The sequence below is a fragment of the Aotus nancymaae genome, unplaced genomic scaffold (assembly GCF_030222135.1).
Source record: "Aotus nancymaae isolate 86718 unplaced genomic scaffold, 86718_ANA_hifiasm-v0.15.2.pri h1tg000158l, whole genome shotgun sequence".
Classification (NCBI taxonomy): domain Eukaryota; kingdom Metazoa; phylum Chordata; class Mammalia; order Primates; family Aotidae; genus Aotus; species Aotus nancymaae.
The window spans coordinates 1070155-1093001 of NW_026988573.1; the positions used below are offsets into that span (position 1 = coordinate 1070155).

General features: G+C 51.4%; 1 protein-coding gene and 1 pseudogene across 1 annotated transcript; both read right to left on the minus strand.

Annotated features, from left to right (window-relative positions):
- Positions 1-1273: 1273 nt before the first annotated feature.
- Positions 1274-22779, minus strand: LOC105721006 (surfeit locus protein 2). Its single transcript, XM_064371763.1, has 5 exons — positions 22660-22779; positions 22289-22443; positions 21415-21518; positions 2806-2887; positions 1274-2618 (listed from the first exon to the last, which is right to left on the minus strand). The coding sequence occupies exons 1-5, from the start codon at positions 22735-22737 to the stop codon at positions 2507-2509; spliced, it is 531 nt and encodes a 176-aa protein (XP_064227833.1). The 5' UTR covers positions 22738-22779; the 3' UTR covers positions 1274-2506.
- LOC135272967 (transcriptional regulator Kaiso-like) lies at positions 6241-19962 on the minus strand (annotated as a pseudogene).
- Positions 22780-22847: the final 68 nt, after the last annotated feature.

Below are 22847 nucleotides of genomic sequence, written 5' to 3' on the forward strand. Positions count from 1 at the left end.
CCTCAGCCCCCAATGTGCCTTCCTGTGAGCTGGATCAGTCCTCACCAACGTCCCTCACCCCCAATGTGCCTGCCTGTGAGCTGGATCAGTCCTCACCAACGTCCCTCACCCCCAGTGTGCCTGCCTGTGAGCTGGATCAGTCCTCACCAACGTCCCTCAGCCCCAGTGTGCCTGACTGTGAGCTGGATCAGTCCTCACCAACGTCCCTCAGCCCCCAGTGTGCCTGCCTGTGAGCTGGATCAGTCCTCACCAACGTCCCTCACCCCCAATGTGCCTGCCTGTGAGCTGGATCAGTCCTCACCAACGTCCCTCAGCCCCCAGTGTGCCTGCCTGTGAGCTGGATCAGTCCTCACCAACGTCCCTCACCCCCAATGTGCCTGCCTGTGAGCTGGATCAGTCCTCACCAACGTCCCTCAGCCCCAGTGTGCCTGCCTGTGAGCTGGATCAGTCCTCACCAACGTCCCTCAGCCCCAATGTGCCTGCCTGTAACCTGGGATCAGTCCTCACCAACGTCCCTCACCCCTCAGTGTGCCTGCCTGTAACCTGGGATCAGTCCTCACCAACGTCCCTCAGCCCCCAGTGTGGCTGCCTGTAACCTGGGATCAGTCCTCACCAATGTCCCTCGGCACCCAATGTGCCTGCCTGTGAGCTGGATCAGTCCTCACCAACGTCCCAGAGCCCCAGTGTGCCTGCCTGTGAGCTGGATCAGTCCTCACCAACGTCCCTCACCCCCAATGTGCCTGCCTGTGACCTGGGATCAGTCCTCACCAACGTCCCTCACCCCCAGTGTGCCTGCCTGTAACCTGGGATCAGTCCTCACCAACGTCCCTCACCCCCAGTGTGCCTGCCTGTAACCTGGGATCAGTCCTCACCAACGTCTGTCATCCCCTGACGTGCACGCCTGTAACCTGGGATCAGTTCTCACTGACATCCGTCAGGATCGAAGTCCTCTCTGTGTGAAAAGTACTCGGTCACACACGAATGCCCCGGCCAGCTCTGCGCTACTGTGGCGGTCACCTCACGAAGGAGAATTGACCAGAGCTGCTGCTCAGGGGGCAGACGCCCGTGGAAGCATCATCACACGCACAGGTGACTACGTGTGTCCTGCAGCCCCCGACCGATGATGAGAAACGAATCTGAACCCCACGTCGGAGGGAAGGCTGAATTACCTTTCTATTCTATTTATAGGAGATCATTTTCATAGGAACCAATAATCAAGGGGTAGCAGCCAAGAGACACAGAAAAAATCAGTTTTCTAGAGGTATGCCAGGAAGTAACCAATCAGAGCTGATGTTTTTTCTTCCATTTGATGATGTTTATTGCACCTATCAGCTTTTTCATGTGTGAGCTTTGTGATTTTTTTATCACTTCAAATAAATATTTTCTTTTTTTTTTCTCTTACAACTTTATTTCTTCAAACTCAATTCCTAGTTCAGTTTTTCTATACACTTAAGCTGCTAGACTGGGACAGAGCAGGATCACATCAGCGAATAGTTGTTAAAAGCAACCATTATACATGAAGAGAGGACCAAGAAAAAAATTAAAACCTACAAATTTCTCTAGAATGTGGATCAAACATAACTAGCCACACTTTTCAGTACATTGTGAAAAAAGATTACAAAGCAATTTAGACTCAAAGTTGCCAACACCTTAAAGGTTATCCTTTGGTTTTTTGAGGACAGGAGTCATTTCAAACTACAGTTGACCCTTGAACAACATGGGGTTAGGGATGCCGACACCCCGCACAGTCAAAAATCTGCATGTGACTTTTGACTCCCCCAAAACTCAATCACCAATAACCCACTGCTGACTGGAGACATACCAATAACAAACAATTAACTCATTTGGTGTGTTATATGCTATATTCTTATAAATAAAATAAGCTAGAGAAAAGAAAATAAGAAAAATATATTTACTATTTAATTAGTGGATCATCATAAAGGTCTTCATGTATTTTCGCTTTGGTTTACCATCCATTTTAGTGGCTACAGAATGGAGTCCACTTTAACAGATGGGAATTCCTAGGGTTTTTAAATACTATACTATTTAAGACAAAATACAAAGCAATTATTCAGAAAAATCCAGGTTGCGTGGCGGGTTAGTAGAGGACTGAAACCTAGGTTCTTGGCTAAGTATTCTGGTTTATACTGTTTCTCCTTCCCTTTGCTTAAGCACAGCACAAACTATGTAGTTATACGTAATTACAGTTGACCCTTGAACAACATGGGTTTGAACTGTGTGGGTCCACTTACACACGGGTTTTCTTTCACCCCTGAGATGGCAAGACCATTGTCTTCCTCAGCCTACTCAACATGAAGATGACGAGGATGAAGACCAAATAAATATTTTCATATCTAATTTGGATTCATAATTTCTATTATTATTCAAAGTAACCCCTAAATTTTACATATATTTTAAGCCCCACAAAATCCATCTACCCCTGGCTATATGTGTGAGTTTAATTTCCTTTGAAAGTAATCTGAATACATACACACGTTGAGATTTTCTAACACCGGGCATGGGCGATGGGTGCTTTCATTCTCGGCTTGTTCTCTGGCGCTGAAATAGTCAGGATTAGGACAGCGTACCATGGAGAAAGTGCCCGGATGTGCTGGGACCTGCAGATCACGAGAAAGGGAGGCCGCGGGAATGGCACGTTCTTTTACTTGGGTTCCTGTTGCTCCCACGTTACTGTCACAATATTTTCCGTGGAGTTTGAAAAGCAGATGCCCAAGGCAAGCACAGAGAGTGCAGGGGTGGGGGTGCCCCGAGGGTGGGGCTGTGGGCAGCGCCTGGACCCCTCACCGCGGCTCCGCCTCGGTGCCTGGGGTTCCATCCTCCTCGGTGGCTTGCAGGACTTCTGTCCACTGCTGGGCCGCTGGCCGGGCTACGGAGAGACGGTGACGGTCAGGCTCCTCGGGTCCCCTGGGCTAGAGGAACACGTGAGCCTTTCAGCCACCCCGCTGACCACCCATGAAACAAAGGCAGAGCTGCTGCCCAGTCATGGAAGATGAACAGCCCCTCGCCCCGTCACCTGGAGGCTGGCGCTCAAATGAGGAAAACCAGGGAATCCTGGGATTCTTCCTGCTCAGACACATGCCCTAGTGAGGTCACTTCCTGACACGCGTTTAAAGGATGCACACGTTATAAATCCTAGAAAGCAAGCCAGGCGTGGTGGCTCACATCTGTAATCCCAGCACTTTGGGAGGCAGAGGTGGGTGGATCACGAGATCAGGAGTTCGAGACTAGCCTGGCCAAGATGGTGAAACCCCATCTGTACTAAAATACAAAAATTAGCTGGGTGCGTGGCACGTGCCTGTAATCCCAGCTACTCGGGAGGCTGAGGCAGGAGAATCGCTTGCACCCAGGAGGCGGAGGTTGCAGTGAGCCGAGATCGCGCCACTGCACTCCAGCCTGGGTGACAGAGTGAGACTCCATCTCAAAAAAAAAAAAAATCCTAGAAAGATGGAAGAGGGGAGAAAATTACTTCCAATCCTATCTCCCCAGTGACTCGGTCACAAGTTGGAATGGTTTCCTTCCTCTCTTTTTTCTAAGGGGTGCGCAGGGGGCTTGAAGCCAGCGCCAGAACTGCCTCCCAAATCTTACTGTGGGATCTGCACTTTCCTGGAAGACCCCAGAAGTAAGGAGAAGGAAGAGCAGTGGGGAGGGAGGGAGTACCAAGTCAGGTGCCACTAGGGGTGAGGGTGGCGTCTTGTGTGGATGCGGTGACATAGATGCGTCACCCGCCTGCGACTGAAGGAAGCCACAGGAAGGACACCCAAGGGTTGTGAGGCGTCTGGCCTGCGCTCCGCATGTCCCCAGCACCAACACCAAGGGCAGGCCAGCCATGGTGGGCAGCAGCCCCTCTGCTGGACACAGTGCCTCCTGCCCCAAGGCTGAGGCTCCAAACTCTGCCCCCCACTGAGCATCTGATTTCCTGAGTCCCCCCTCTGAGGGCTCTGGAATTTGACCTTGAATGCTGCCTGCCTGAGTCTGTGTGTTTTAGGCCTACATGGCCTTCGCTGTCTGTGCCCTTCATCCACCCAGCTGCTGCCATCTTTCAAAGCCCAGCCCAGTCCCACCTCCTGGGGGAGGAAGAGGCCCTGACCATCTGGCTTCCCGGTGTCTTGGGCCAGGGCAGCCACAGCGGTCTCTGCCCGGCCCTGTCATAGGTGGGTGCCTGTCCTGAAGAAGCCCAGTCATCCCGATGGGTCTCAGCTCCTCTGGCCACCCAGGATCCCTCGCCCTTCCGGCCTGGGTTCAGCAGAGGCTCTTCAGGCTCAGCCAAGCTGAGCAGAGTCATGGGTGATGGAAGTGAGGGGATCTGCACTTGGCCATGGGGGCCAAGGGTGTGGTGGGGGCCCAGGGCGCTTTCGTGGAGGGGCTGCTTCCCGGGAAAGGTCGCATTACGTTTGTGTTCCGGCTCTTTCTTCTGCCTGAGTTCCTCCCAGGCCCTGGCTTATCTGAACACAGGACCCTTTGTGCCATGGCCTGCCCCCCGTCACAGTGAATGCCACACAAACAGGAACGTGCCTGGAGGCCACCTGGACCAGTCCTCCTGCCCATCAGCTGCCAAGGTGATGCTGTGGACACCAACGTCCCCACCTGCTTCCCCACTCACGGAGCCCCTCATGGGCTCAGCACCCCCATTCCAGAAGACTGGTCACGAGAGTGGAGTCGCTGGCATCTGGAAGCCCAGCAGGCCTCCGCAGTGTAGCTAGCATGGGGTCCATGAGCCAGGGGGTGGAAAGAGGCCCTGTGACTCAGGGAACACCCTAAGCTTCTAGCCCAGCTCTTCTTCCTGGAGGACAGGACGACCTCTCTCTGCAGCTGGGGAAGGGGTGCACAGGGGGCTTGAGGCCAGTGCCGGAACTGCCCTTCAAATCCTACTCTGGGATCGGCACTTTCCTGGAAGACCCCAGGAGTAAGGAGAAGGAAGAACAGCGGGGAGGGAAGGAGGGAGTCCCAAGCCAGGTGCCACTGAGTGGGGGGTGGTGTGATCCTGTCCAGGTCCCCTCCTGGGAAACAGGCCCAGCCAGGCAGAACCAGGTCTCCTGGCCCCAGACAACACCCACCACTTAGGCAGCTGGAGGCTGGAGATGTCCAAGGTGGGGGCTTCAAAGCAGGAGCCACATGGAGGGAGGCCACATTCCCCATCCTTTCACCTGCACACCTGCCGTCCCCCAGGTGAACACCAGGAAGCCCCTCTCTGGGGTGGAAGTGGATGCTAATGTTCTGTGCAGCTGTTTGGTTTGGTGAGTCCTTTTTGGTGAAAGGGGTCAGAGATGCAGCTGAAGACTGCACAGCCTTACACTCCCACGAGAGAGCTGTAACCTTTGTGCCCCTTTCATGGTAGAGGAAGTTGAGGCTGGAAATAGTAAGGGGCTGAGCTCGCTCGGAGGCTGGTACGACCTCAGACTCACACCACCAGCAGTGTTAAGAGGCACCGGGAGCTGAGAAGGGCTGAGGGCGCCACAGCGGGGGTGGACGGGGTCCAACCTGCCCACTCCTCCGAGGCTCTCTCCTTCCTTCCGATGTTGGCCTTTGGAGCCCACGGTTGCGGCTGTCTGTCACAAACCCGACCGTGCACCCAAGTGCTGCTGAGGATTTTAATTCCTGCTTTTGAATTTTCAGTGCTTTCTGATTATTTGTAGACTCAAAATTAGAAGAGGCTATTTGTCCTAAACAGAACACAGTATAATTGAATTGCAGATAATTTTACATTTTTAAGAAAAAAATGCAATTTTTCTACAAAGTCACCCACAAAAAACAAAACAAAACAAAACAAAAAACAACTCCTTAGGGATTGTGACTGGGTTGCCCTCAGGTGTGTAACTGATTTTGGGATAATCCCCCATCCCTTTGCTTTCCATTACCCTGTGGCCCCCATGTCCTTCAGGGCAGGTGGCCTTTGCCTTGTGAGCAACATACATTTTTGGAGGTGTTTCCTGGGCATCTGGTAGACCCATAGGTGAGAATGACCCCAGTGGTACTGGGCAGATGTATACACTGGCACGATGTTAGTGCAGGAAGTCAGGGGCCCAACGGGGCTGTTGGTGGCTGACATGTCATCCATTCCCCTCCCTGCATCCCCTCAACACACCAGCATCCTTATGGACGGGGACCACCCTCCTCACTTCAGGGGGCGTCTGATTGATCTAATGGGGCTCCGTCCCTCTGGTCTGTGATTGCTCTGGAATGGGGAGCCCAGAGAAGAAACACACAAAGGGCATCTGAGACTCATAGCAGGGGCCCCAGCTGGGATGAGCCAGCCCTGGGGACCTTGAGGAGAGATGCAGGAAGTGCCCAGTCCTTGACGCCATCATGGAAGCCTGCCCCATGCCTGGACTCCAGCCATGTGGGCACGCAGAGCCAGGTGGGCTCAGCAGCACGAGGTGAAGCATGGTGCCCAATGTGGATGCCACATGTGTTGAGCCAGCTGTGCTGTGGACAGGGCACCGTGGACAGGTGGGGGATGTGAGCACTGGGAGGGGGAGTGACAGCTGGTGTGAGCGCCCCTGGAGAGGGAGGGTGCTGGGCAGCGAGAGGTCAGGGAAGTGTAGGGGCTTGGGATGGCCACTGCCCAGGTCAGAGCAGCACTGCTGCTGATTTCCAGCAAGACAGAATGAGGCCCCTTGGCAAAGCAACAGGATGTATCTTTGAAATGGCAGCAGCTGACCTTTAAAACAGAGGCAAGCCGTGCCTGTCTCAAAATGTTTAAGTCCTCACCCCAAACCATTATGCGGCTCACTGCACCTGCAGAAAGCCAGCGTCAATACCTGCGTGCACGCTGGCCTCCCAGCTTGGCTGTCCTGTGAGGTCGCTGGCTCGAAGCCCCTGGCACTGCCAGACAGGGAACCCGGCAAACTCAGAAACTTCCAAGGCTCAGCTCAACAGCCACACCTTCCATAGGCCAAAGGAAGCAATGGTTCCTTCTCTTCCTCACTGTTCTCAGGGATTCATTGTCTTTGTTTTTTGTTTTGGTTTTTGGGAAGGGGGTCATGTCATAGGTTACTATAGAAACTATTCCCCAACTAGATGGTGACAAAGCTGTCATTCCACAGGGAGGCTCTTCAACTTTAACCGATCATGGGGCCATTCTGTAGAAAACAGCTGTTTCTGGAACATTTTAAAGTGCCTTCTTCTTCCTTTGCCTCAGTCGGGGAAAGCAACCCTTCTGGATCACCTCTGATCACTTTTTCTTCTTTTTTTAATCCAAAGCCCAGCCTGCCTGTCACAGGGTCATGTATGAAAAGAGGGATTTATGCAGGTGTTCAGAAGAATGTTTTCAGTTTGTATTCATCTCAGAAAATGCTGTGGAATGATGTTAATAAAGAAAACAAGATGTAAAAGTATACATTCAGCCCGGGCCTCACGCAGCCTGGGGAAATGTGCCAAAATGTCAGCTGTGGAAAGAATTCGCAGTGATCTCTAATTTCTTCCTCATACCTTTATCAAGTTCCTACTATTTATTTGTTTGTTTACGGAGACAGGGTCTCACTTTGTTGCCCAGGCTGGTCTCGAACTCCTGGGCTCAAGTGATCCTCCCGCCTCGACCCCACAAAGTGTTGGGATTACAGGTGTGAGCCTCCCCGCCGGGCACTACTTTTTAAGAGCATTTATAACTTAACAATGAGAAAAAAAGCAGCATTTTTGAGCGACAACAAAAGAGAGACAGATGAGAGAATGCGCCCCCAGCAGAGCCGGCCCCAGGATTGGGGGAAGAACCCTAGGTATGGGGAGCAGCGACCCCAAACTCAGCCCCCCGGTCCCCGCCTCCAGGCCTGGCCAGCTCTTGGCAGGGTGACCCTGCCAGGGTGAAGGGCGGCTGTCGGCGGTCTCCAGGTGACTAGCAGGGCCTGGCTTATGATCTATGAATCCCCGCCCCATCTAGCACCCTAACCTCTCAGTTAGAGGGCAGGGTGGTGGGGGAGGATAGAGAGGGACCGGGGAGGTCCAGGCCCACAGGGGCTGAGCTCAGCGGAGCGGGGCGGAGGTGGGCGAAGCGGGCGTGGTTGGGGCGGAGACAGTGGAGCAGGGTCAAGGCTGTGTTGAGGGGCGGAGTGGGCGTGGTCGGGGGGGGCCAGCGTCAAGGCTGTGTGGAGAGGCGGAGTGGGCGTGGCCGGGGCGGGGCCAGGGTCAAGGATGTGTGGAGGTGTGGAGGGGGCATGGACAGGGCTAGGCCGGTGGGCGGGGCCCGGAGGTGGTGCGCTGCACCTGGAGTCTTTAAGAATCCGGGAAGCTGCCTGGGGCTGGGCAGACAGGCTGACCCAGGGACCCTGACTACCTACCTGACCTTCCACCCAGCTTTAAGGCTATGGGGGTTCGTTTCTTAGCCAAGGTGAATGGCCCTGAGCCATCCAGTGGGCTCTAAGGGTTTGAATGTTTATTTTTTTTTGGTTTTTTTTTTTTGAGACGTTGTTTCGCTCTTGTTGCCCATGCTGGAGTGCAGTGGTGCGATCTAGGCTCCCCGCAACCTCCCACCTCCCGGGTTCAAGCTAATCTCCTGCCTCAGCCTCCCGAGTTGCTGGGATTACAAGCACGCGCCACCATATCCGGCTAAGTTTGTATTTTTAGTAGAGACGGGTGTCTCCATGTTGGTCAGGCTGGTCTTGAACTCCTGACCTTAGGTTATCCACCCGCCTCGGCCTCCCAAAGTGCTGGGATTACAGGCGTGAGCCACTGCGCCGGCCTGAATGTTTATTCTAAATGGGCTCCAACGCGAAGTGTGCCTGTGCTCAAGGACCAGAGGGCTAAGAGGCCTTTTCTCCCCAGTCACCCCGTGAGACAGATCTAGAATGTTCATCCGCAGTCTTCCCAGTGGTCCTCTTCTGAGCACCCTGGGTGTGCGGTTGGGGGGCGGGCACGTTCTTCAGTGCGTGGTACTTTCTCTCCCTCCCACTGTCATTGGTCTCCCCCAAATTCCCCAGACATAGCAACAGCCACAAGAGCCAACCCGCATTTCCCAAAGCCCTCTGGGGGGAGGGCAGCGCCCTGGGCAGAGGAAAGACCTGCCCAGCTCAGCGGGTAGAAATCCCAGTGGTGCTTTCCGTGCCGCCGAGGCTCAATGACTGCCATACTCACCAGTGGGTGAGTACTCACTCACCCTTACCCTGGGGCAGTGCTGCTTACAGCACCAGGATTCCGAAAGGGCAGGAGTTAAAGGCACACGGAGCAAACGGCGAGAAAGCCAGACGGAAGCATGATGGGACCTTGCACTTCCGGGCCTCCTGTGGATAAAATGTCATTCCCCCTTGACTCAACGGGGCTGCTGCCTGGAGCCCCTTTCATCATCCTCCCACATCCTTGAAAGTTCTGTTACTCTCCTTTACCGATCAGGGATTCTCAGCTCAGGGACTGAGCTGTTTCTGGAGCTTTTACTCTGGTCAATGTGAGGGAGAGGAGTCCCTGTGGCCTTCAGGTCCCCTTCCCTCCCCTCCTGCCCCAGCCAGACAGTTGCTGAGAAGCACAGCTCCAGACACAGGGACTCATTCTTTCTAGAACCTTCCCAGAGGCTTGCTGCTTATGGGGGAGGTAATTGTTGTGATTTGTATGAGACATGAGTTGTCCAGGACACCAGGGCTATCCCCGAGCCCGGCCATCTGAGATTCTGAGGCTGCCCTCTCTGGAGCCCACTGCGCTGACTGGGGGTTGCTTGTCTGGCAAACTCAGCCATGGGCACAAAGTCGGGAAAGCAAAATGGTGTGCATAGAATGACACATTTCGTGTTTTTAAAAACCATTTTACAGCTGCACATGTTGTGAAAACAGCATGCAGCACTTCTGCCCCGCCCCACCTGCCTCTAAAGCTCCGACTCCCTTACTGGTCATTCCCAGGCCCAGGGGCAGGCTCTGTTGTCCTCTCCATTTTACAGGCAAGGAAACTCAGGCTTGGGGTTAGACAGCAGAGACAGCCGGTGGCGGAGTGGGACAGGAGCCTGGGCGCCTTGTGACTCCAGGGTGCCTACTGTCTCAGGCAGAGGAGCTTTTGGGGGGTGGGTGGTTACTTTCTGCTCATCTCCTTCCTTTTTTTTTTTTTTTTTTTTTTTAAATACATGGTCTGGCTTTGTTCCCCAGGCTGGAATGCAGTGGCCTGATCATGGCTCACTGCAGCCTCGAACTCCCAGGCTCAAATGATCCTCCCACCTCACCCTCCTGAGTAGCTGGGATTACAGGTACGCGCCACCAGACCTGGCTAATTTTTTTTCTTGCATTGTTTGTAGAGATGGGGTATCACCATGTTCCCAGGCTGGCCTCAAACTCCTAAGCTCCAGTAATGCACCCACCTCAGCCTCCCAAAGTGCTGAGATTACAGGCATAAGCCACTGCACTTTGCCTGTCTGTTTCTATATGAGTTTATTTTTCTCCCATTATTTCTCTTTTAATTATGAAGGAAAAGAGCCTTCCCCGTTGGAGTCCAGTCAAGCAAGAAGGAAGCGTGAGGGAGGAAAGTGTAGCTGGGAGGCAGTGTGTGAAGTTCAGTGACCCCCCAGGGAGCAGGGATGCCCCAGCCAGGCCGTTGCTCAGAAGCAAAGCTTCAAACACAGGGACCAATTCTTTCTAGAACCTTCCCAGAGGCCTGTTCCTTACAGGGGGAGGTGCCTGTTGTGATTTGTATGAGACATGAGTAGCCCATTTCCTATTCCTCATGGCCAGATGCTTCTTCTCTACATCTTTCCAATTACAGTTACTGTAGAAATGAAATGTGAGTGAAGACGGTGATTCCAGGGCAATCGTTGTCAACTTGGGCTGCTCTGTAGAATCACTGGGGGAACTTCAAAAGACACTGATGCCTTATGGGTGCAGTGGCTCACACCTATATTCCCAGCACTTTGGGAGGCTAAGGCAGGAGGATCGCTTGAGCCCAGAAGTTAGAGACCAGCCTGGGCAACATAGTGAGACTCCATCTCACAAAAACTTTTTTAAAATTAGCCAGGCATGGTAGTGCATACCTATAGTCCCAGCTACTCAAGAGGTTGAGGTGGGAGAATCTCTTGAGCCCACTGAGTTCAAGGCTATAGTGCACTATGAATTAGCCACTACATTCTAGCGTGGGCAACAGGGCAAAACCTCATCTCTTAAAAAAAAAATACTGATGCCTGGGCCAGGCAATTAAATCACAATGTTCAAGTGTGGGGCCTGACAAAGGAATTGTAAAAGCACCCCAGGTGACTATAATGTGCGGCCAAGGTTAAAACTGTTGTTTCCTGGAGTAGAGGGGGGTGGGGGAGAGGGTAGCAGGAAAGAGAACAGGTTTGTTTCACTGGTTCTTCATTATTTCTTTAGACTCATTAATCAGCAATGCTTGGACACAAAGAAGAGAACAGATATCGGGGCCTACTTGGAGGTGGGAGGAGAGAGAAGACCAAAAAAATACCTATTGGGCACTATGCTTATTACCTGGGTGACTAAATAACCTGTACACCAAAGCCCCGAGACACGCAGCTGACCGCTAGAACAATCCTGCATAGCTTCCCCTACACCTAAGATAAAAGTTCTTTCTTTTTAAATCAGGAATACTTAGCCTAATTCATTTCCATTCCGAATATTGCAGTTCATTTTTCCTGTTCAACACTTGCACAGATCTTTAAATAAAAACAGAGCAGGAAACAGGCACCTCAAGGGATGGTCATTGTTACAGCGTTCACCTGAGACCGCCACTGCTGTTGAGAAGCCCCAGAAACCTCCACCCAGGCGGGTACCGAGAACAGTGGACCCAGAGGCTGCAGAACCTCTTTTGATCCCTGAGCGGGAGCCCAAATCACCACCCCCAGTGGACACAGGAGGAAAATGAGGCTCAGAAGGTCCAGTGCCCCAGGCAGCAGCAAAGCTGCAATTTCAAGGCTGACTGCTGGCTCCAAAGCCCAAGCTTTCAACCATCACACTACAGGACATCATGCAGTCCTCCAGGTTTGTTATATTTTTATTATTTATTTATTTATATTTTTCAGAATTAAATTATTTTATTTTTGCCATAAGAAGCTCTAAGAACTAATATCAGGCAATGGTTAATGAAGCATGGAAGTTACAGTCATGACAGGGAAGACTGCTGACACATGAGCATGACAGTATTGAGAGAAATGAACAAGGCTTCACATGGCTGACCAGCCAGGAAGCCGGTGCTGTTGAGTTGGCATTTAACTCATTAGAATATGCGTGCCTTGACAATACAAAATACCTTGATCAACGTTTACCATCTTTATCTTTTTGGTACAATAGGGGGAAATGTGACATTATTTCTTCATAGTGATTTTGTGAGGGGGATCATTACCACCAAAATCATAAGAATCATTTAAAGTATATTCTAAGCCAGGCATGGTGGCTCCCAGCACTTTGGGAGGCCGAGGTAGGTGGATCATGAGATCAGGAGATTGAGACCATCCTGGCTAACATGGTGAAACCCCATCTCTACTAAAAATACAAAAATTAGCTGGGCATGGTGGCACACACCTGTAGTCCCAATTACTCAGGAGGCTAAGCCAGGAGAATTGCTTGAACCCAGGAGGTGGAGGTTTGCAGTGAACCGAGATCACGCCACTGCATTCCAGCCTAGGTGACAGTGAGACTCTGTCTCAAAAAAAAAAAAAAAAAAGGCATATTTTCAAGTTAGTCTTGCAAGATTTCTATGCATTTTAAAATCTCTGTAGTTTGAACATTTTCATTTTATCATTATAAAATCTCTGTATCCCATCTTGGTCCTGTGACAAAAAAGAAAAAATAAATAAATAAAAATAAAATAAAATCTCTGTAGTTTGAGCATTTTCCTTTTAGCATTTCTTTTAACAAATTACTATTTCAAATAGTTACTATCCAGAATATTTACAGGTAATTTAGCAAAGGGGCAAATTTAAAGCTAACTTCAAAGAAGAAAAGGAAGTTGAATAGCCAGAGAGCTAAGTATAAGATAGAAAAACCATATGGTAATTTTAAACAGCATCTTGCTACAGATTTCCAAACCAGTAAGTACCAGGAATGACGGACTTTTGCCCCCATGGAGGTATTTCCCATGAACTCCGAACCTTGGATATGAAAACTTCTAGAAAAACTAAAGAGCCTGAGACACAGGCAAGTAGGAGTCTCCTGGTAAAAATACAATTAAATTTTCCAGTTTCCCTCTTGTCAAAAAACTCCAGAAGATACCTTTAGTAGGCACAGAGTTTATATGTCATATTCAGAATTTACAGAGCACAGCAGCAGCAAATAATTACATCCCTATTATTCAGAATGGATAGTTTTCCATTATTGAATTAGTTCCTGGTTTGTCATAATAGGCTTGTAGAACTGCCAAGTTGTATTACGACAAACTAATTGCCCTAGCAGTTGAGTCTGAAAGATCTGGAAGTTCTGCTGGCATGAGTGTCATTCGCATTGCTAGATGTAATTATGTGTGACTGGCGAAACTGCATTAATGAAACCTGAACAAATCTCCACTGAGAACATTTCAGAGCGCACACCATAGTCAAACAGCAATGTTATCAATCTCACCACAGAAAGGAAACAGATAGGGTGATTCCAGGGATCACAGGGTCTTAAGTCGTAAGGTAATTTCAAATTTCCCAAAGGTTAGTTTACAAAATGGTTTGAAGGTGTAGACTTACAGAACAGAAAACAGATAAATGCACATCACTCTACCCCTTGGAAAGCCAAGGATTTTTTTTTTCTTATATTAGGATATATAATATAAAAAAGGATTTTTTTTCTTATATTATTGCACGTACTGATGCCTGATACCCTCAGCTACCAACTTAAGAAACACTGCAACCACTGTCTTCAAATCCAGCTTACCATCAGAAGAACGATGTATAAGTGAGAAATTATTATTAAAGCTTTAAGTTCAAAGTCAAGAAATAGACCTTTAAAATACATAGTAAGGAGAGAGAAAATATCTATGTTGAACTCAGAAATACTTAAGCAAGGTTACAAATGACGAGTAACTACGCACAATCTTTTCCAGTTTCAACTTTTTTCTTTGCAAAAACAAAAATCATTTACAGACATTCAACAAGTTAATTCTGTTATAAATGCTAGGCTATACGTATGTTCCAACCTGCTTCCTTTTGGTACCAGCACAGTTTAGTACTAGCACTTCAGTGTTAACTTTAGTTTTTAAGTGTTTAAATATGTGTCATTTTTAAAAGAAGAAAGGTGGTATTTATTGGTGTCAAGATAAATGGGAACTGACAAGCCTACATAACATTCTGTACGTAGTTTCTGATCGCTATAATATTGCAACAATTTGCAGATGGAATAAAACTTATTTTAGAAGGGGTAAAAACCTAACAGATCTTGCTGAAAAGAAAATACTAGATCACTGATTCAACTATTTCAAATAAAGACTTCCTACTGGAGATCCACATGGTATGAACATTTAAAAATATGTGCTAGTAACCTCCCACCCAAAATATGTAAAAGTCTCACCTACGGAATCTATCATTTACAAGGATTTATACATAAAGATTCATTTGCTGGCTTTCAGATTCAAAATTTGAAATTTTCATGGGAATATTTTTAACCCTACGAAGCAAAAAGGAAATCTCCATTCAATTCTACTATCATGTGACAGCCACAGAATTAAAATACGTGCAACAGAACTTTTCACATCCTCCTGTCTGCATCATGGAGATTTGTTTTTTGCCCACAGAGACCATATTGCACAGGTATAAAGTGGTCTAGCCACCAAAGAATTTTTACAGATGATGGCAATGCAAGCAAGGATTAATTCTATTTAGCTAAATCTAATTGGTTCTTCAGATGAGAGACTTGTCTGCATGGCTATTTTCAGGGAGGCAGGGTATAGCAAGAAGTTGCTGTCCACTTGGACTAGCAGAATACACAACCCACGTGGAGACTTATTCTGACATTTCCCAGAACAACCCTGAAACTTCTGATTTACTCTTTATGCCATGTACAAGACAGAGCACACATTTATTGTCTCAATGTTAAGAAAATAGAGAATTCAGCAGTGAAGTGCTAACACGGAAGGGGAAAGCTGTAAGAGGGACTAGGGCATGCTAATAATTCCAGTGATGTTCAGAGAACATTGGGACTGCTTCAAATTCTATTCAGAAAAACTCTCTCTCCAAGCTTTTTATTTTTGCCTCTTTTAAATGAGCTGGAAGCTTATTATATAAACAGATACTAAGTGAGTAAGGGGAGGGTCTCACCTCTACTCAAACTTTCAGAGAAATTTGCTTCTAAAAATTATCAACAAATCATCCCACTTCACTACCTTCAGATAATGTGGCAGATCAAATTAACTTGTTCACACCTCAATTTGTTTTACCAATCTTCTGAAACCCCTGCCTCATCATCCAAAATGAAACTTTCTAGTATTTCAAAGGAGTTTCTTAAGATTCTGGTTTTATAAATTCAAACTCAGTACTGCCATCTGTTATGTTCTGTTTAAAAATGGAATCATTTTCCTGCTGAATAAAAATATCTTCCCAGGTCATTGGCTTCTTCTGAGTAGATATGGTGGTCCCTACTGGATGTTCTTCTCCAATGTCAACCTTTTACCCAAAACCATACACCTTCATTGCAGCCATAGTGCTTGATCTATCAGAAAGATGCATATTGTCTGATCTGTAAAGACCTGGATGGATGTAAACGATAAAGCTTTGAGTCCCAGAAGGATCTTGACTATGAAATGACTTTTTTTTTTTTTTTTTTTTTTTTGAGACAGAGTTTCGCTCTTGTTACCTAGGCTGGAGTGCAATGGCACAATCTCGGCTCACCGCAACCTCCGCCTCCCGGGTTCAAGCAATTCTCCTGCCTCAGCCTCCCGAGTAGTTGGGACTACAGGCATGTGCCACCATGCCCAGCTCATTTTTTTGTATTTTTAGTAGAGATGGAGTTTCACCATGTTGACCAGGATGGTCTCGATCTCTTGACCTTGTGATCCACCCACCTCGGCCTCCCAAAGTGCTGGGATTATAGGCATGAGCCACCGCACCCGGCCCTGAAATGACTTTTTACGTGACGAGATGAACAGAGAGTTGATGAAAGATTTGCCACAGGCCAAACGCAGATACCTTCACTCCCCTGTGTGATGAATTTCATGCTTTGTGTGATCTTTCTGTAAGAGGAAATACCTTCTCACAATAATGGCACAGATACTTCTTCTCCCAAGAATGAATGTGAAAATGTATCTGCAAGCTTGTCAGACGTACGACCTTTTGCATACAATAGAGATACAATCGACCCTTCCATCTACTCTGAACTCATAGTGATCATCATGTTTTACTTTCATATGTTTGTTCGCCATCTTGCTGCCAGATGTTTTTGGAATTTCATTCTCAAGGCTGGCCTCCCCTTGATCAGGGTCATCTTTGACAGGAATCACTATGTCATGAGGATCTTCACTGATATTTGCATAAACCTTGCAGCCAGTCGATAAGCCTTCAATTTCAGTAGCTGTATCTAAAGTAACGATCTTCTCACCCTCCATTAGATGTTTTGATTCTAAGCCTGGATGATTAGTATTTCCAGTAATTATATTTGAAATTATTAAGGAATTGGAAAGCAGTTCTTGAAGAAGTGTAGGAATCTGCATCTTCTGTATTCATGATCCATCAATCTGGTACCATTAGCCTAGCCACTTTGAAGAGTTGATGGAGGCAGGTACTAGGAGCTGAAAGACTATTCTTCTGGGCCCGGAATTCTTAGTCTTACATGATCATGGTAATGTCACAGAAGAGTCCATGGCCTCGTTCCTCATTCAAGGAGGTCAGCAGACTGCCAGAGTATTGATTGTAGCAGAAATCAGTTTTCTACTCTCCATGCCTGCTTCCTGGCACTGCCACTTCTCCTCTTCAGGCCCGAGGGAGGCTGGGAGTCCCCCAGCAATAAGAAGGGCACTCCCCAGTGATTCTGCCCCTTCCTTAAACATCGCCCCAGTCTTGGTTAATGTTGATGTGGCCACTGCCTCATTATATTTTTAAAAAGACACTAAAAATCATGTCATATTTGAGTCATATAACAAAATGAACCAAGAACTCTTTTGGATCACAAATCCCAAACCCAGCCAAAAGCATGTAGCCATTGTCTTAAATTCCAAGTCATTGGTTCGGATGAAACCTGGGAAGCTAAAAGTCCACTAAATCCCATTTTTAGGAAGAACAAAAAACCACTCTGCCACAAACCAGCAAACTAATCGTACCTGTATGTTCACAGAGATGTGATGTGCAAAGCAAACCCCGCAGTGTGAAGGCAGCTAAGACAAGGAGCTGGGCGGGTCCCTGCCCCACCATCCCCCATCACAGCACCTGCTGAGGCTGCAGAGCACGGACCCAACACACAGATACCCAAAGTGCATACTATGGACGGGGCTTCTGCGAAAAACCAGCTGTACCAGGTGCCATCCTGACACCTGGCAGACCAGGAGAGCAGAACACAGTGGGAGATCGGGGGCTTCCTCAGTAGAGCCCCAGGAGATCCCCGCCTCCTCCGCAGGCCCACCCCCTCTCCTGGGCAGGCCTGCCTTTCACAGCACAGAGTCACCCCTTCGTGTCCCCGAGGCCCTGGACTTCTTGGATGTGCCAGTGTCTCTCTGATGTGCTCCCTTTGGGCTTTCTGACAACCCTGGCCCTCCAGGGCAGCTCTAGCACTTGGGGAAGCCTCTAGAAAGACCATGGGCAGAGGTGGTGATAGCCCAGGCCCACCCAACCCCAGAGAGCCCTGAGGACATGCCTGACAGGCAGTTCTAGCAGAACTGCCTGGCACCCGTCAAGCAGATTTTGGGGGGCCCTGTGTGGGGGCCAGATCCCTGTCCTCAAGGAGCTCGCCTTGGCTCTGGGGCAAACCAAGTGTGGGTGGTCGGCATCAGCCATTGTCCATGTGAGGACACTGAGGATCAGAGATCAGAGGGGCACATCCAGCCTGGGAAAGACAGGCCATGTGAAGCTCTTGGCATGTGTCCTCACCTGCTCTGTCAGCAACACCACCCCCTGGGGGGCAGCTGGGTGACCCCATCTCACAACAGGGCAGATAGGGCTTCGAAAAGTCCCTGTGCAAAGCAGAGCTGGGACTCAAGGCCACCAGATTTGGTGCACAGGAGAGAGCTTGGATCCAGAAACAAGCTCTGCCAGTGGGGAAGACAGAACTGGGTGACAGGAGCTTAGTTTTGAAATAAAAAGCTGCAAAGGAGACATCTGTCCAGTAAGCACCACAGAAACAGAGCTCACAGTGGCAGCCACCGTTCTTTCAGGGCCTCCCATGTGTCCAGCACTTTCCAGAGTTTTCTCTCTGATTGCCCCCTACAGAACTAGCAGGGATGACAACTGCAGGGCTGGGGCTACAGAGTTGGGGCTGGACTGCAGTGGTGTCCCTGGGCTGCAGTGGTGTCCCTGGGCTGCTGTGGTGTCACTGGGCTACAGGGTTGGGGCTGGGCTGCGGTGGTGTCCTTGGGCTGCGGTGGTGTCCCTAGGCTGCTGTGGTGTCACTGGGCTACAGGGTTGGGGCTGGGCTGCAGTGGTGTCCCTGGGCTACAGGGTTGGGGCTGGGCTGCAGTGGTGTCCCTGGGCTGCAGTGGTGTCCCTGGGCTGCAGTGGTGTCCCTGGGCTGCAGTGGTGTCCCTGGGCTGCAGTGGTGTCCCTGGGCTGCAGTGGTGTCCCTGGGCTGCAGTGGTGTCCCTGGGCCACAGGGTTGGGGCTGGGCTGCAGTGTTGGGGCTGCACTAGTGCTTCAGGTGTGGGGCTCTCTGGCCTGGTAAACCAAATGACCTGGACCGAGGAATCCACACAGGAGCCTGGCTGGACTGGCCGCCGATGCTCCGGCTTCTGCCCCACTTCCCCGGGATGTGGGGGCTCCCTATACCTAGTAGTGTTACCTGAAAGGAGTCCCGGTCCAGACCCCAGGACAGGGTTCTTGGATCTCAGCTGAGTATATTTATGGTTATTTGATTATATGCTAAACAATGGTGGATTGTTCGAGAGTTTTCTGAGAAAGGGGAGGGGATTTCCCTTAACTGGGTCCCTCTCCTTTTTAGACACCGACTCTAAATTCTGGACATTGCCATGGCATTTGTAAACTGTCATGGCGCAGGTGGGAATGTCTTTTAGCAGCTAATGCATTATAATTAGCGCATAATGAGCACTGTGGACGACTGGAAGTCACTTTTGTTGCCATCTCGGTTTTGGTGGGTCTTGGTGGGTCTTGGTGGGTTTTGGTGGGTTTCAGTGGGCTTCTTCACTGCATTCTGTTTTATCAAAGGTGTGTCGGTGATTTGTATCTTGTGATACCAATCCTGCAAACCTGCTATCTTACCCTGTGACTAAGAATACCTAACCTCCTGAGAATGCAGCCCCGTAAGTCTCAGCCTCACGTGAACCAGGCCCTATTCAACATGGAGTCGCTCTAGTTCAATTGCCTCTGACAGTGATGATCTATCCTTTCCTGGGGCTCAGCCTTCACCCACTGAGGGGCCATGGATGGGAGACTGTGTTTGGTTGGTGGGGATAACAGCTGAATTTCCCAGCCCCTGTGATCCAGAGGGTGGTGGGGCAGGGCTGCAGCTGGGAGGTAAGAAGATGGTGCAGGTCTGCTGGGCCTTGACCACTTATCCCGGATCCAGCCAGGCCTGGGAAGCCATGGCTAAGAGGGCACTGAGCAGGCCCAAGGCGAGCCCTGCCCCAGTCAGCTTGGCATGGCCTCTCAAAGGCAGCTTGGGCTGGCAGTGATGCCACCCTCTCCCCAGCAGCCCGAAGTCCTCCCTCAGCGCATGGGAGGCCCTGTCCGGGAGGGCGGGGCTCAGTGGAGGTTGGCTGCCTGTCCTTTGCTGCCCCTTAGAGGGTGAGAGGGGAGTTGGGACAAGCCTTCCACAGAAGGACCTCGAGTGTCCACCACTGTTCCCTCATATATTAGAGGGTCAGCTGGGGCTTACCCTCCAGTCTGACGCAGCTCCCACCATCACCCCTCATGAGCTGCAGGAGCCCTGCTGGGCCCTGGCCGCTGATGTGGCGGCCCATCTCCAGGGCTCTTTCCCTCCTTGTCTCTGCCACCCACTCCCATGGCCACACAGCAGCCTTGTTACCACCACAACTTGCAGGCAGAGCCCCTCACAGCCACGTTCGGACTTCTCTGGACCACTGACCTGCACTGACTTCACCGACCCAGTCCCGTCTCAGCTCCACGGTCTGTCATCATAACCACTCTCATGGGGACCCTGTGGCCCCCTGCACTTAGAACCTTCCTGCCCACCCCTGAGCAGCTAACACACTGGCTGGAGAAAGTCCAAGCCCCAGGCTGGCAGCCCTCATGCCTGCAAGGCTTCTGCGAGGGCCCGCTTTCCACTCGAGAAACCCTGGTCCTGCCTTCTCAATCCACGTTCGTGCTTGCGGAGGGCTGGGCCACCTCTCACCGGGAAATAGAAGCCGGTGGACTCATGTTCCCATGCGCAGACCAACCCGAATCTGTCCACTCCAGCCTCTGTCCATTTCCCTCCTTAGCTGCACTCCAGAAAGGCCTGGTGACCCACCACCTGCCTGAGGCTCGGCACTGCCCTCATGGGCTGCAGCCTATGCTCCACTCGCCAGGTGTCCCTGCCAAGCTTCGCGTGCCTCACCACAGTTGTCAGGGGCACCGTATCAGCAAATCTATCATGTTTCTGTCCTCATCTTCCCTTCAGGAACACGGAAGGACTTCCGTCCTTTTCCTGGGGCTCAGGACCAGTCCTCTCTCCCTTCTCTAAACTCGCCGGGCGGAGCAAGCATCTTCTTCATCCAGCACGGCTGTCCCTGTTTCAAAAGCCCAATGTCTCCTCTAATAAACACCTTTCCTAATACAGCTCAAGCATCAAATCTTAAAAGGGACTCTGAATTCTCCCCCCAAAACCCACCTTTTCCTGGATGACCGCAGCCAAGGGGCCCTCCCCTCTCAGCCATGCGCACTGTCCATGCAGCCCCCGCCCCAACCCTCTCCACGCACGCACCGCAGGGATCCTCGCCTGGCCTCTGGGCCGGCCCTGCTGTGCACGCTAGCCCGGCCTGTGAGCCCACCTCAGCCAACACATTTTTGCCTCAGACCTCCATGGACCCTGGCCTCTACCTGGGGTGCTATTCCCCCCCAGCCCCACTGCCACCACGTCCCTTCAGCGTGAGCCTAGAGCAAATCCCTCAGGGAACCTCCCAGCCCCCCTGTCTCCGCAAGTGCACCCCACATCCCTCACCCAGTTTCTTCCACACCTCACATCACCACGTGCACTCACTCACTCCGGAGCCTGCTTCTGGCCCTGCACCTGCCTGGACTGGAAGCTGTGGGGTCAGGGGTCATCATCCCTCTCTTCACCGTGCCAGAAACAGGCATGGTGCATCAACACGGATCGCTGAAGGATGACCTGCCTTCAAGCACACTCCATCGGGGGCAGGGCGGGCACGCACCCAAATGGCGATGCCCTCTGATGGGGGCCCACCGAGACTTACATTTACACAGAGCTCGCTGGTACCGCCGGCCCTGGATGTGCCTCAGCACGTGTTCTGGGCACTTGTTGATGTGCCGCAGGGTGAGTTTGCAGAACAACTGGTGCCTACAGAGCAGAGAGACCCAGTTTGCAGGGACAGTTCACAGCAAGGATCCAGACCCGTGTCTGCGTCTTGGACTCATTCCTGGACGGTCTACCGGGGATGGTGCACCGGGGATGGTCTACCACGCAACCTGGGTATTGGGTTTTTTTAAAGGCTCTCCGAGCAATTCCACTCTGAAGATGGGCAGGGAACTGCTGACCCAGGCCGGCTGCGGCTTCTTAATGTTTACTGGAAAAGTAGGCATAGCAGCCTCACTGACCGCTCCAGGATGAATTCATGCAAGAGGAAGGCTCCGCCTGGCCAAGTGCTCAAGGAATGGGAACATCCCATCCGTTCTGACGATTACTGCCAACCCTAGCTCCCAGCTAAATCAAAGATCCCTTGTGGGGTCAAGAGGAGAACCCAACGCTGTGCACAACCTCAGGTGACAAAGCACAAGCCCCTACTCTTCTGTGAAGCAGCCACGCCCCACAGGACAAACCTCACGTTTACCGAAAAGCAAACGAGCTCACGGAAGGGACTCACGGGGATCGCAGGTGACTCCAGTATCCGGGTGCCCACCTGGATCGCAAGGCTCCCAGCTCTGAGAGAGTGGGGGCTGCAGCACTGGCGGAGTCCTCAGAAGGAGGGAACTTTGGAGTTTACCACCCAGGACCTGTCCTCAACCGAGCCCTCCCGGAGGCTCCCTTAGAGAAGACTCAGGCACCGGGGACACCAGCGGAGGGGCTGTCCCAACTGCGCTGGCCTCCCCGAGCCGCCGCAAACCACCTACGGGTTCTTGGTGCTGGGCACGATGTGCGGTTCAAACTCTGCATAGTCGAACGCCGGGGAGGCGCGGACCAGCCGCTGGTACTTCTTGCCGCGGGTGTAGACTTGGAGCTCCGGCAGGCGGCAGGGCAGCTCGTGTCCCGTCAGGATGCACCTCACCTGCGGGGGCGGCGGGCGCTCGGGAGGGCTCAGGCTCCCGCCAGGCCAGCTCCCCGGTGCTCCCTTCAGTCGCGCCCCCTTCCCTCCCCTGCCCCGCCGCGCCCCGCCCCTCCCCTCCCCTATCCTCTGGCTTCCTCTCTCCCCTATCCTCCGCTCAGCCCCTCGTCCTAACTGCGCCCTTCTCCCTCACTCCGTTTCCCCTCCTGCGCCGCAAACCTTGCGGGCGTCCGGCTGCAGCCGCAGGCTCGGGTGCTCGCGCAGGAAGGCCCGCACGTCGGCGGGCAACTCGCTCATGGCCTGGCAGCCCCCGGAGCAACCGCGCGGACGCCGCTCGCACCACGTGGGCGGGGCTCTGGGCGGGACTCGGCGGCGCCCCGGAAGCAGATGCCTCCCGCGTCCCGGAA